Source organism: Betta splendens, chromosome 5 (genome assembly GCF_900634795.4).
Source record: "Betta splendens chromosome 5, fBetSpl5.4, whole genome shotgun sequence".
NCBI lineage: Eukaryota > Metazoa > Chordata > Actinopteri > Anabantiformes > Osphronemidae > Betta > Betta splendens.
Window position 1 is genome coordinate 4,544,422 of NC_040885.2, and position 12,460 is coordinate 4,556,881.

At 44.5% G+C, this 12,460-nt stretch overlaps 1 protein-coding gene across 3 annotated transcripts in view; it reads left to right on the forward strand.

The window, feature by feature from the left end:
* plxnb1b (plexin b1b) overlaps positions 1 to 12,460 on the forward strand; it is a 75,381-nt gene that overhangs the window by 45,456 nt on the left and 17,465 nt on the right. For all 3 annotated transcript variants that reach the window (XM_029151135.3, XM_029151139.3, XM_029151136.3), the window contains exons 5-9: positions 1,401 to 1,529; positions 1,803 to 1,903; positions 5,250 to 5,382; positions 6,278 to 6,434; positions 8,583 to 8,691. In XM_029151135.3, coding sequence (XP_029006968.1) covers positions 1,401 to 1,529; positions 1,803 to 1,903; positions 5,250 to 5,382; positions 6,278 to 6,434; positions 8,583 to 8,691 — 629 coding nt within the window. The remainder of the gene's footprint in view (positions 1 to 1,400; positions 1,530 to 1,802; positions 1,904 to 5,249; positions 5,383 to 6,277; positions 6,435 to 8,582; positions 8,692 to 12,460) is intronic.

Sequence of the window (12,460 nt, forward strand, 5' to 3'; positions counted from 1 at the left end):
AGTGGACCAGTGAAGCTGTGGGGGAACTTCAGGAGTGTCTGGACTGCATGGACTGGGCAATTTTCAGGTCTGCCACCAACAGCTTGGACGAGTACACAGACATTTTCAACACCTCACTGGAGACATGTCATGTGCCAGTCTGCTTCAAATGCCTTTTAGGGATGATGACTGATGATGACCAAAAAGACCAGAGTCACAGGACTGAATAACTACACACCCGTTGCCCTGACCTCTGTAGTTATGAAGACCTTTGAGCACCTCGTCCTCTCCTATCTCAAAGACATCACAGACCCCCTCCTGGCCCCCCTGCAGTTCGCTTACAGAGCCAACAGATCAGTAGACGATGTTGAAAACATGGCACTCAACTTCATCCTCCAGCATCTGGACTCTCCAAGATCCTATGCCAGGATCCTGTTTGTAGACTTCAGCTCTGCCTTCAATACAATAGTTCCATCCCTGCTCAATGACAAACTCTCTCAGCTGTATGTGCCTGACTCCATCTGCAGGTGGATCACAGACTTACTCACTCATAGACAGCAGTATAAGGTTGGGGATGCTTGTCTCGGATACCCGGACCACAAGCACCGGATCCCCCCAGGGATGTGTCCTTTCACCCCTCTCATTCTCCCTGTACACAAACAGCTGCACATCTGGACACCAGTCTGTCAAACTCCTGAAGTTTGCTGACGACACCACAATCGGCCAAGTGGAAGCAGAAGATCAGCTCCTTCACTAAGAAGGCTCAGCAGAGGATGTACTTCCTGAGGCAGAAGTTTCACCTCCCTATAAAGATGTTGGTAAACTTCTACACTGCCATCATCGAATCCATCCTCATGTCCTCTATCACAGTCTGGTTCGCCACGGCCAGAGACAAGACCAAACTGCAGCGTGTCATCCACTCAGCGGAGGTGATCAGCTGCCACCTCCTGTCTCTCCAGGAGCTGCACATCTCTAAGACCCGGTGACGGGAAGCCAGGATTGTAGCCGACCCCTTTCACCCAGGACATGGACACCTTCAGCCCCTCCCCTCTGGCAAGAGGCTCCAGTCTATCAGGACTAGGAACTCGCGCCACAAAAACAGCTTCTTCCCAACTGCAGTCAGTCCCACCATCCCAGACCACTTGCGCATCCACTTTACTCCACTGTATATACTCTGTTAATAACTTTATTTTACTTTTTAATCTTAATTGCACTATCCAAGTACCATGTCATGTTGTATGTTGTACTGTTTGTAATTTTTTTTATGCTGAGATGCACCACCTGCCAACACAAGTAAAATGCCTCGTTCTGTAAAGTGCGTTCTACAGGACCTGGCAATAAAGCTTTTCTGATTCTGATGTACAGATAGCAGTGTTTGTGTGTTAGATTTGTTTCTCACAGCCTGATTGCTGTTCGCACAGGTTTTCTTGGGGCCATACGGTGAGGTAGAAGAGTACTCTGTCATCTCCATCCAGCAGAATGGAGCCATTAGCTCAGATCTCATCCTGGACCAGAAAGAGGAACACCTCTTCATCATGACCCATAACATGGTATATAACAGTCTCATGCTCTGGTTTTTATTATGGACACCCTCTCTCTGCATTAAAATAGTTAGGAGTAATTTAGACTGTTTTTTCTGCCCCAATTCCCTCTCTTCCACTCGGCCACTCTTTAGCTGGGATTATTGTAATGACCATATTTTCATTTTTCATTGTTCCACTGAGTAGTAGGAAAGTAGGCCATCTATTGTTTTAAATCAGATTTCAGGAGCTTAGCGTGGATGGTTTTCACAACTGGACATGATTGCGTTGTCCTGTTTCCAGCTGCAGAAGAGACCCGTGGCTGAATGCCAGCAGCACACAGACTGTCACTCCTGCCTGCTGGCCCACGACCCCTACTGTGGGTGGTGTGTCCTGGAGGGCAGGTGAGATCAACACGAGTAGTATGTGCTAATCTACTTAAATGATTGATTATTACAAAAGTCATCAAATTAACAAAGAGAAATAATATTTATAATATTATATATTTGTTGTGATAGTGATTATTTTTATTTATATTGAAAACACAGCTGTGTGTGTGTGTGTGTGTGTGTGTGTGTGTGTGTGTGTGTGTGTGTGTGTGTGTGTGTGTGTTTGGTGTGTGTGTGTGTGTGTGTGTGTATCTCTATCTTCTATCTCTCTATCATATATATCTCTCTATCTATCTCTCTCTCTCTCTATCTCTCTCTCTATCTCCTCTAGCTCTCTCTCTCTTTCTTCTCTCTCTCTCTCTCGCTCTACTCTTCTACAAACCTCCCTTCTCACCCCCCAGTGGGTGGTCTCATCACACTTTCAAGCTCGGGTCCTCTACCATAGGCCGGAAGCTTGAGGGTTCTGCGCAGTATCCTTGCTGTTCCTAGGACTGCACTTTTCTGGACTGAGATGTCGGATGTTATTCCAGGGATCTGTTGTAGCCATTCCTCCATTTGGGGGTCACTGCCCCAGTGCTCAATCACCACAGGCACCACTGTGGCCTTCACCTTCCAAGCCTTCTCCAGTTCTTCTCTGAGCCCTTGGTATTTCTCTAGTTTCCATGTTCCTTTTCCTGATGTTGCCATCGCTGGTATTGCCACATCCACCACTACGGGCTTCTTCCTCTGCTCTTTATCCACCACCACAATGTCTGGTTGGTTCGCCATTAACCATTCTGTCAGTCTGGATCTGGAAGTCCCACAGGATCTTGGCTCGCTCGTTCTCTAACCACCTGGGAGGTGTTTCCCACTTTGACCTTGTGGGGTTCCAGTCCATACTCTGCACAGATGTTCCTGTATACTATGCCAGCCACTTGGTTATGGCTTCCATGTATGCTTTCCCTGCCAGCATCTTACACCCTGCAGTTATGTGCTGGAATCGTCTCAGGGGCCTCTTTGCACAGTCTACACCTTGGGTCTTTGTCTGGTGTGGTAGAGTCTGGGCCTCTATGGCTCTGGTGCTCAGGGCCTGCTCCTGTGGCGGCCAGGATGAGTGCCTCTGTGCTGTCCTTCAGCCCAGCCCTTTCAAGCCATTGGTAGGATTTGTTGAGATATCAGCCACTTCAGTTATGTTCCGGTGGTACATCCCGTGCAAGGGCTTGTCCTCCCATGATGGGTCCCTCTTCCAGCATCTCATCCTCTGTTCTCCACTGCCTGAGACATTCACTCAGCACGTCATCTGTTGGGGCCTTAGTCCTTGAGGTACTTATGGATCTTGGGATGTTTCATCCTGGATAGTGGCTCTCACGCTCACTAGTCCTCGGCCTCCTTCCTTGCGCCTAGCGTACAGTCTCAGGGTGCTGGATTTGGGGTGGAACCCTCCACGCATGGTGAGGAGCTTTCGTGTCTTAACATCTGTGGTCTGTATCTCTTCCTTTGGCCACCTTATTATTCCCGCAGGTATCTGATCACTGGCAGGGCGTAGCTTGTTTATTTCCTGGGATTTGTTCTTGCCATTGAGCTGGCTTCTTAGGACTTGCCTTACTCGTTGGAGGTATTTGGCTGTTGCCGCATTCCTTGTTGCCTGTTCAAGGTTGCCGTTTGCCTGTGGTATTCCAAGGTACTTGTAACTGTCCTCAATGTCTGCTATTGTTCCTTCTGGGAGTGAGACCCCTTCTGTGTGGATTACCTTGCCTCTCTTTGTCACCATCCTCCCACATTTCTCGAGTCCGAATGAACATCCCAATGTCCGAGCTGTAGATCCTGGTGGTGTGGATCAGTGAGTCGATGTCTCGCTCGCTCTGGCGTACAGCTTGATGTCATCCATGTAGAGGAGGTGACTTATGGTGGCCCCGTTCCGGAGTCGGTATCCATAGCCAGTCTTGTTTATTATTTGGCTGAGGGGGTTCAGACCTATGCAGAACAGCAGTGGGGACAGTGCATCTCTTTGGTATATGCCACATTTGATGGATACTTGGGCAAGTGGCTTCCCATTGGCTTCAAGGGTGGTTCTCCACAACCTCATTGAGTTTGCAATGAAGGCCCTTAGAGTTCTGTTGATGTTGTACAGCTCCAAGCATTCAATGATCCATGTGTGTGGCATTGAGTCATAGGCTTTCTTGTAGTCGATCCAGGCTGTGCACAGGTTGGTGGTGGTCGCACTCTGCAGTCTTGGGCGACTGTTCTGTCAACCAGGAGTTGGTGTTTGGCTCCTCTGGTATCCTTACTAATGCCCTTCTGTGCTTCGCTCATGTATTGACTCATGTGCCCACTTATCTTAGCTGCGATGATGCCTGACATGAGCTTCCATGTTGTGGAGAGGCAGGTTATTGGCCGGTAGTTGGATGGGACTGCACCCTTTGAGGGATCCTTCATTATCAGGATCGTTCGCCCTTCGGTTAGCCATTCAGGGTGAGTCCCATCCCTTAGCAGCTGGTTCATTTGTGCTGCCAGGCGCTCATGGATTGCGGTGAGCTTCTTTAGCCAGTAGGCGTGGATCATGTCAGGGCCAGGTGCTGTCCAGTTTTTCATACCTGAGACTCTTTGTTGGATGTCTGCTTTATATATATATATAATATATATATATATATATATATATATATATATATATATATATATATATATATATATATATATCATATATATATATACACACACACACACTGTGGCTGGTGGATCTGAGGGAAGACCACAGCAACCTCCCTGAACAGAATCCATACGGCAACATGAGCCGTATGGAGAGCAAGAAGAAGACCACAGCAACCTCCCTGAACAGAATCCAGTGACTATCACAGTGGCAGACATCCAACAAAGAGTCTCAGGTTTGAAAAACTGGACAGCACCTGGCCCTGACATGATCCACGCCTACTGGCTGAAGAGCCTACTCTCTGTTGGATGTCTGCCACTGTAATAGTCACTGGATTCTGTTCAGGGAGGTTACTGTGGTCTTCCCTCAGGTCCACCAGCCACTGTGCATCACTGTTGTGTGACACCTTCCTCTCCCATATATCTTTCCAGTACTGTTCAGTTTCCTGCTGTTATTACCCTGCCATTGAGAGTACACTTTCGCAAGCCCTCAAAACTGCCACGCAAAGGCTACAAGCCTTGGCCAGCCGCCTAAAGAGATACACTAGAGACAACGAAGCCAGACGAATAAACCGGCTGTTCGCAACACAACCTGCGAAAGTATACTCTCAATGGCAGGGTAATAACAGCAGAGCAGACCCACCAAGGCTGGAAACTGAACAGTACTGGACAGTGTGAGACACACATACAATGCACAACATAACTTAAATGTGCCACTTTTGTGTTTTCCCTGCAGGTGTGTGTTGCAGTCACAGTGTTCTCGTGGTAAACAGCCGGGTCAGTGGTTGTGGAGCTTTGTCATGGAGCAGCAGTGTCTGACCATCCAGGACCTCAACCCCTCCAACATGAGCCGTATGGAGAGCAAGATGGTGTGTGAGCAGTGCAATACAAACTTCAGTACACAGGACAAATCAGCAGAGGTTTTCAGGGGATTGAGGAACTTTGGGATAATTTTTACTGCAAGTTAAGATAAAGTCTTCCATCCAGAGGACCTGCTGAGCACCGCACGTCTATGCTCATGTTTTGCCTGTACTTGACCAAAAATACCACAACATGATAAAGCTATTATGTTATGACAAATTCAACAATGCCTTATAAGCTGAGATGGCTCACTCACTGCATGCTGGCTGGGGGCACCATGTGTGTGTCAAAAAATCTGTAGGAGCTAGTAATCACAATCAAATACTGGTGTAATAGCATCAGTGGCCTGTGTGGAGGTCGGTGCCTGTGGGTAACAGGGGAGATGCAGTACAAACACAGTGTTCAGCATAGGAGAGGATGTTCCAAAAGCAATCTGTCTGCGCAAGCAGTCTAATGCCAGCACTTATTACAGTGCTTGTCAGAACAATTGTGGTAATGTGAATAAAATATTTAAGTTCAGTATCCAATCAAACCAGTGAGTAGTGTGAGCTGTAAATAAGCATCAGTATCAGAGAGAAAGTAGAATACCTGGAGGAAGTTCAAGCAGTATGGTGTGTTTAAAAAATCTTTTTCTAAAAGACACATTAAGATTAATCATATCAGATTAGTAGTTTCAATTTGCTTGTTCCACTTTCAGTCACTTTCTGTCAGTGTGACCCTCACTGTCCTCTCTAACAACGTGGACTGATAGCTAATGCTGATTTTGTCCTTTAAGTTTGGCTGCAGCAAACTGAAAGCATTTATGTGCTCTCTATCTAGTGTCTGCCTGTCTGCTGCGGTTTTAGTAGCTCTCATTGCCTGTTGTGATCTGTCAACATAACTTAATATTAAATCTTTCCTCAGGTGTCTCTGTCGGTTCCGGGTCTTCCTGTGTTGGAAAAAGACGAATCGTATTCCTGCTACTTCCAGGACAGCCACACTCTTGCCACTGTCACTGAAGCGGGGGTGACCTGCTATTCCCCGGACATTGGCAGAGTAGCCACGGTCCCCTCAGGACAGGGTGAGTGTGCTTTGGAAGTTAGCTGTTTTTTGTGCATGTGTAGAGATACATAACTTACATGTATACAGGTGAGCTTTGGTGTCCATCAATCTAGGCTAATCCAACTAACTAACTTTAAACCAGTTTATTCTTTATCAGGGAGTTATATGTAAACATTCAGTCTCCACAAATCAATTAATCTTATGATTCTGGACTTTGATATGTATTGTGGTTTGGTGCGAGCAGCCTGTTTGTTATGATAAGTCAGTGGCATTGACACGAGAAACATTAGAGAGCTTGTAAATAAAAACTGAGGCCTTCACAGAGGTCACACTCACACGATTACTCTTGTCTCTCTCACACACACACACACACTGTCTCCCATGACTGCATTCCTGGAACGTACTGCTTGTTGTTCTCAGGCAACAAGCAGTACAAGCAGGCTCAGGCAGAATCATTTTAGGGGGTTTACCAAGACACCGACAGACAGGCTATATTTAAAGTTCTAGCTGGGGCTTATCTTCACTTAGAAAGTGTTTATGCTAGTGTTAGTTAATAAAGACAGTGCTTAAAGGCATATAGAGATAGCGACTTTGGAGCACATTTTCACCTCATTATTGCATGTTTAACAAACACCATACAGTTTTCATTTGGGGGGTGTGTTTACAGCAAATGCAATATGTAAACATGGCTAAATAAAAATATATGAATTAAACAAAATAGAATTTAGATACAACATAAAGCAATAAAAGAGAGGAGCTCTACACCAAGCCCTATTAATGCAGTGTATCACTAAGCTATGACATCCAAGCGCCTCTCTGAAGACTGCTGTAATAAGATAATACAGAAATAATAAAGAAATTAAATGCTGGTCAGACAGGCATTAGGTTAAATTGAGGCTCCGAAATAATCCTCTCAGAATCTCCCTTAAATACAAACTGAACTGGTGAGAAACGTGGACCATTCTGCATTTACTGTAAAGTTTTTCATTTTGTACGTAATCATTTAATTGCTAAAGATTTTACCCAAAACTGTGAATAAAAATGTCTTTTTCACTTAAGAGCGAGTGTCTATTTACAACTGTGCCTAATCATTATATGTTATATGTAATTACTGGATTTCACCATTAAGCTAATTACTGTACACAAGGAACACTAACCTAAACTAAAACTTATGATTCATGTTGATGTCAGATTCAAGGAATCCTATTAATTATGGTATGTCACCCTGTCATTGTTTGCTCACATATGTCTCCTGTTAATAGCTTGCCTGAATCCAACAGCAAAATCACAGTAATGGAGTTTTCTGCTTACATTGCATCGAGTGGAGCCAGTTGTTAAGGAGCTATGTATATATAAAACATGTGAAGCTCTGAGTAGTTTAGCTGTAGAGCATGAGTTTGCTGCTGGTTTTGCCTGTGGCTGTTTCACATTCATGCAGTGTCTTGTTATTGAGAGTTGGGCCTAATGTGTGTGAGGCCTGTAACTACACGTCTGTGTCTGCATGTGTGAGTAGAACCAGGTGTAGTTTTCAAGACCCATTCTCTGACTATATAAAGCAGCAGACTAATGAAACACAGTAGGATGTGTGCTGTCAACAACATCTCTTCACTTCAAGTAAGGATGGAGAACATTTTAATGTCAATGCTTCTATTATGACAGTGGGCATCCTTAGAGGTGCCTGTTGTTCTAGACTGTGATGTCCACACATCCATCCATCTTTTACCGCCTATTCCTATTCAGGGTCACGGGGGGGTCTGGAGCCTTTTCCAGATAGCTGAGGGTGAGGGGCAGGGTGCACCCTGACCAGGTCGCCAGTCCGTTGCAGGGCCATGCAGGGCCACACAGGGACAAACAACCACACACACACACACACCAGAGCCGGAGAACCCGGAGAAGACCTGCCAGGGAATCAAACTCAAGCCCAAGACTTTCTTGCTGTGAGGTGACAGTGCTACCCACTGCACCACTCTGTCGCCCTTCAGAGAAAACAGAAACATGTGTTTTATATTTAACTGCTAAAACCATCAGTGGTCCCGTATTTAGTGCTGTGGATACATTTACTGTTTTCATGTTAACCTGTATTGTTTGTCACGTTAGAGATACATCCATTTGACTGAGATGACAAAGCTCCTCTCATACTCGCTGTCTCTGCTGTTTTGTTTTCCAGACTTTGTCACAGTCACCTTGTCTCTTCGTTTTGGCGACGTCACGGTCACGACCAGAGAGTTCACCTTTTATGACTGCATGGCTGTTAAGCAGCTGTCTGGCAGCATGCCGTAAGTTACCCCTCAAATCAACTCTACTCTCCCCTGTTTCATATACTCTGTCCTTTTTCTCTTTGTGTCTACATGTAGCTAATTAGTGGGAGAGCTGAACAGCTCTCACACTATTGATATCTTCGGTCTTTATTATTCCACTTCTTCTTATTTCACCCGTTTTTCAGTCGGTTTCATCACACTTCATTGTAGAAACGTTGTTCAAATTCCTAAACGTGTGTCGTCTTTAGGAGATGGGTGCTATTACTTTTCACGTTTTAAGCTTTTTAACTTATAATGTTATACAACTTTTTTCGTCGTTTTTTATAATAGTCGTCTATGGGAATCATCGTTCAACTTTTTGTCAAATTCGCTCTTTTCATTAGCGTCTGTCATCGTCATACTTTGGCGTAAGAACGCCATTTCAACTTCAAAAGCATCATCTTTCAACTTTATCTGTGTAAATCAGCGTCCTCGTATGTTCTATACTTTTCAACTCGTGAGTGTTTAAATATCGGGTGGTTTTTGTTAAATTTTCAGCTTTTCCATTAGTGTGTATTGCGTCAGCTAGAGTGCGTGATGTCACAGCTAGAGTGCTACAGTAGGACTCGTTTTTTTAATACAAATCTTCTGTCTTTAACTCGTCACTACGGACACAATTTTTAGTCTATCAGTGTAATTCTTTCACCAAATCATAGTCATACTTCTTCTTTCTAATGGTGTGTCTGCCTAAGCCATCAGATCTACAGTTTAGTCGCTATCGGCCTCAAAGCACAGAGAGATCCAGAATTTCTCCCATAGACTTGATAATGATAATTTTCGGCAGACGTTTGGGAAAAATGCAGAAAGAGACCCTTTTGCAATTGCGACTGTGGCTACAAACTTTTGTCCTCAAACATAAAATTCACACCATTTGCTTATTGAAGCCTTGGGACTCGCAAAATGAAATAATTTTTGTGATAACTATTATGGTTTAGCTGGAACAAGCCTGTTTATACAGGGTGAAACTCTGCTTTTACAGAGCAGAGTGAGCCTGGTTTTCCCGCCTTTCGTCTCCATGGTGACGGCGCAGCTACAGATTTGAATGATAGGTCTCACTGCTGATGCTCAGTGTACAAAGCAGTTCCATGCTTATTACTGATTACTCAACTACACTATTAGATTGTGTAGTAATTAAGCACACACTTTCTTTAAATCCTTTCAAAATAAAAGCACCAAGCCAAATAATTAGCTTTAATAGCACTATTCCTGCTTTTACTTGGGTAATTATGACTATTTAAAGATAGATTAACAGTTTAGTAATTACCCACACATGCTTCCTCTACGTCCTTTCAAAATAAAAGCACCAATGCAATTTATTAGCTTTAACTGCACTGTTTTTGCCTTTGAATGGTTAATTATGATTATTTAAAGACTAATTGACAGTTACGCTATTACCCCCACACATTTCCTCTAAATCCTTTCAAAATAAAAGCACCAATTACAATTTATTACCTTTTAATGGCAAGATTGATTAGAAAATTTCTGGTTCTGAATACTTACCAATCGTCAATGAGACGATTTTTACAGTTCAGTAAATAACCACTCACACTGCAAAAAGACATTTAGGGCGAGGGGGGGCACTGTCCGGGGGACACACCGTCAGCCAGCGGTTGTGCTCCTGGAGGTGTCACCCACCTTCAGTGCACTTTAGTTCCACACACTCACGTCCAAGCTGGGTTGCAGGGTTCTGGGGTACCTATTTCTACTGCCCTCTGCCTCCCCCGGGTTGGGGGGGTTGGTCGGGGCTCGGGAGGAGCTGCGGTCCCTGCCTGGGGCCACATGGACGGCAGGCCGGAGACCTACCCTCCCCACGAATGTGATCAAGCGAATGGTGTGGGTGGGAGAATGTATCTGAGAGTGCATTGGTTCACGTATGATTGACTAGTTTGTTGTGAGAGAGTCTATGGTGTGTGTGTGTGTTGATGTGATGATGTGTGTTGCACATGTGGATGGGTGTATGCGTCTGTGTTTGTGTGAGTTGGTATGCGTGTGGTGCGGTTGAAGTGTGGGGGGTCCGGTTTTTCGCCCGGGGTACGATGATCGTCTGCCTGGGTGGTCTCTTTTCTGCTGACCCCACCAATTGCTGGCCTTGTGCTGCAGGCCGCTGTAGCGCCAGGGGATGAGGTCGGGCCGATGGGGTAGGCCCCGCTCCGCCCGTGTGGGGGTGGTGGGCTGGGGGCGGGCCCCACTCTGGGCGCGGGGGCATCTTCTGGCGGGCTCCCTACGGACCGTGGGTCCTCGGGCTCTACTCTTTCAGGCCGACCCTCCCGCCGGGGGGAGTGTTTGCCCCTGGTTCTCATGGGGCGGACAGCGTTGACCCCCGGTGGCCCACTCTGGCCTCGGGTGCTGTCTCTGTGGCTGCTGCAGCTCTGCCTGGGGGGCTCTGTGTGGGCGGCTTGGGTCGCAACACCTGCCCTCCTGGAACTGAAGGTGTGTGGGCTCCCTGGCTGCTAGGATTCCTTCCTCTGCTTGCTGGATGGGCGTAGTGGCGGAGCCCCTCACATCACCCTGGCTTCCACAAGTGGCATTGTTCATGCACCAACGTCTGCCTCACCCTTTGGGTGAATAATGATAAGCTACAGCCTTACTAACCTTGTAGTGGGACACTTTCCAAATCCAACTGTAAGTATTATTGATACTTATCACTACCGATATGAATAATGTGTGAATATGGAATTTGTGGTGTTGTATGTCATGACTTTTATTAAGTAGTATGGGATATGTATAATAATGCACATATGTATGTATATTGTATGTATATGTTTGTATTAGTATGTGCACATACCTTAGCACTATTATTGGTATTAGTATTAATCTCCAAGGTAAACCACAGTACAAAAATTGTTTAGTTATGAATGTGTTAGCCTAAGGTACATCCATGCTTCTTATTTATTTATTTTTTTGCTCCGATTGTTTACTTAACAGATTTGCTTGGTTTCAGCAGCTGGTTGCACCCCTTAACCCCCCTCCCCCCCACCCTCCCGCATACACACCCTAAAGCAGAAACCTAACCTGTCCACCAACACAGCAACATCACACACATTTTGGATTAGCTAAATAAACCATTAAATAAACCATAAATCAGGAAGAGTATATATATTCTATATATACTCTTCTTGTTAAAGCAAAGCTGTCCATCACAATATGGCATTCAGCGTAATATATGCTGCTTGCTTAACTGCTGGACAGAACAAAAAAAAAAAAAAAAAAAAAATAACCACTCACACTTATTAGGGTGCTTTTATTCTGAAAGGGCTTAATCTAAATCTTTTGCTTAAATAGGTATTAAAGCAAAATAGGTTGTTATTCTTGCTATTGAATGATAAATTATGACTATCTAATGACTATTTTATAGTTTAGTAATCACTCACACACGACCTCTAAAATTTCCTTCCAAAATAAAAGCACCAATGTAATTTATTACCATAAATGGAAAGATTTTTGTTTCTGACTGGTAAATCTTTACTAGTTATTAAACTATTACACAGTTAAGTAATTATTTACAAATACTTTCTTCAAATCAAAAAGCTAGTCAGCGTATTTATGATTGTCAACAATGTACCTTGGTCAACTTTTTAATCTTTGACATCTTTTTACTTTGGTCAATTTTTGAATCATTGTCATATTTTTAATCTTATCTTAGTATGACCTTGGTCAGCATTTTAATCATCATCTTTTTAATCGCCATCTTTTGTCATTGTTTTAATCTTTGTCAACGTTTTCTCGTTTTCATCGTTTTCATCATTTT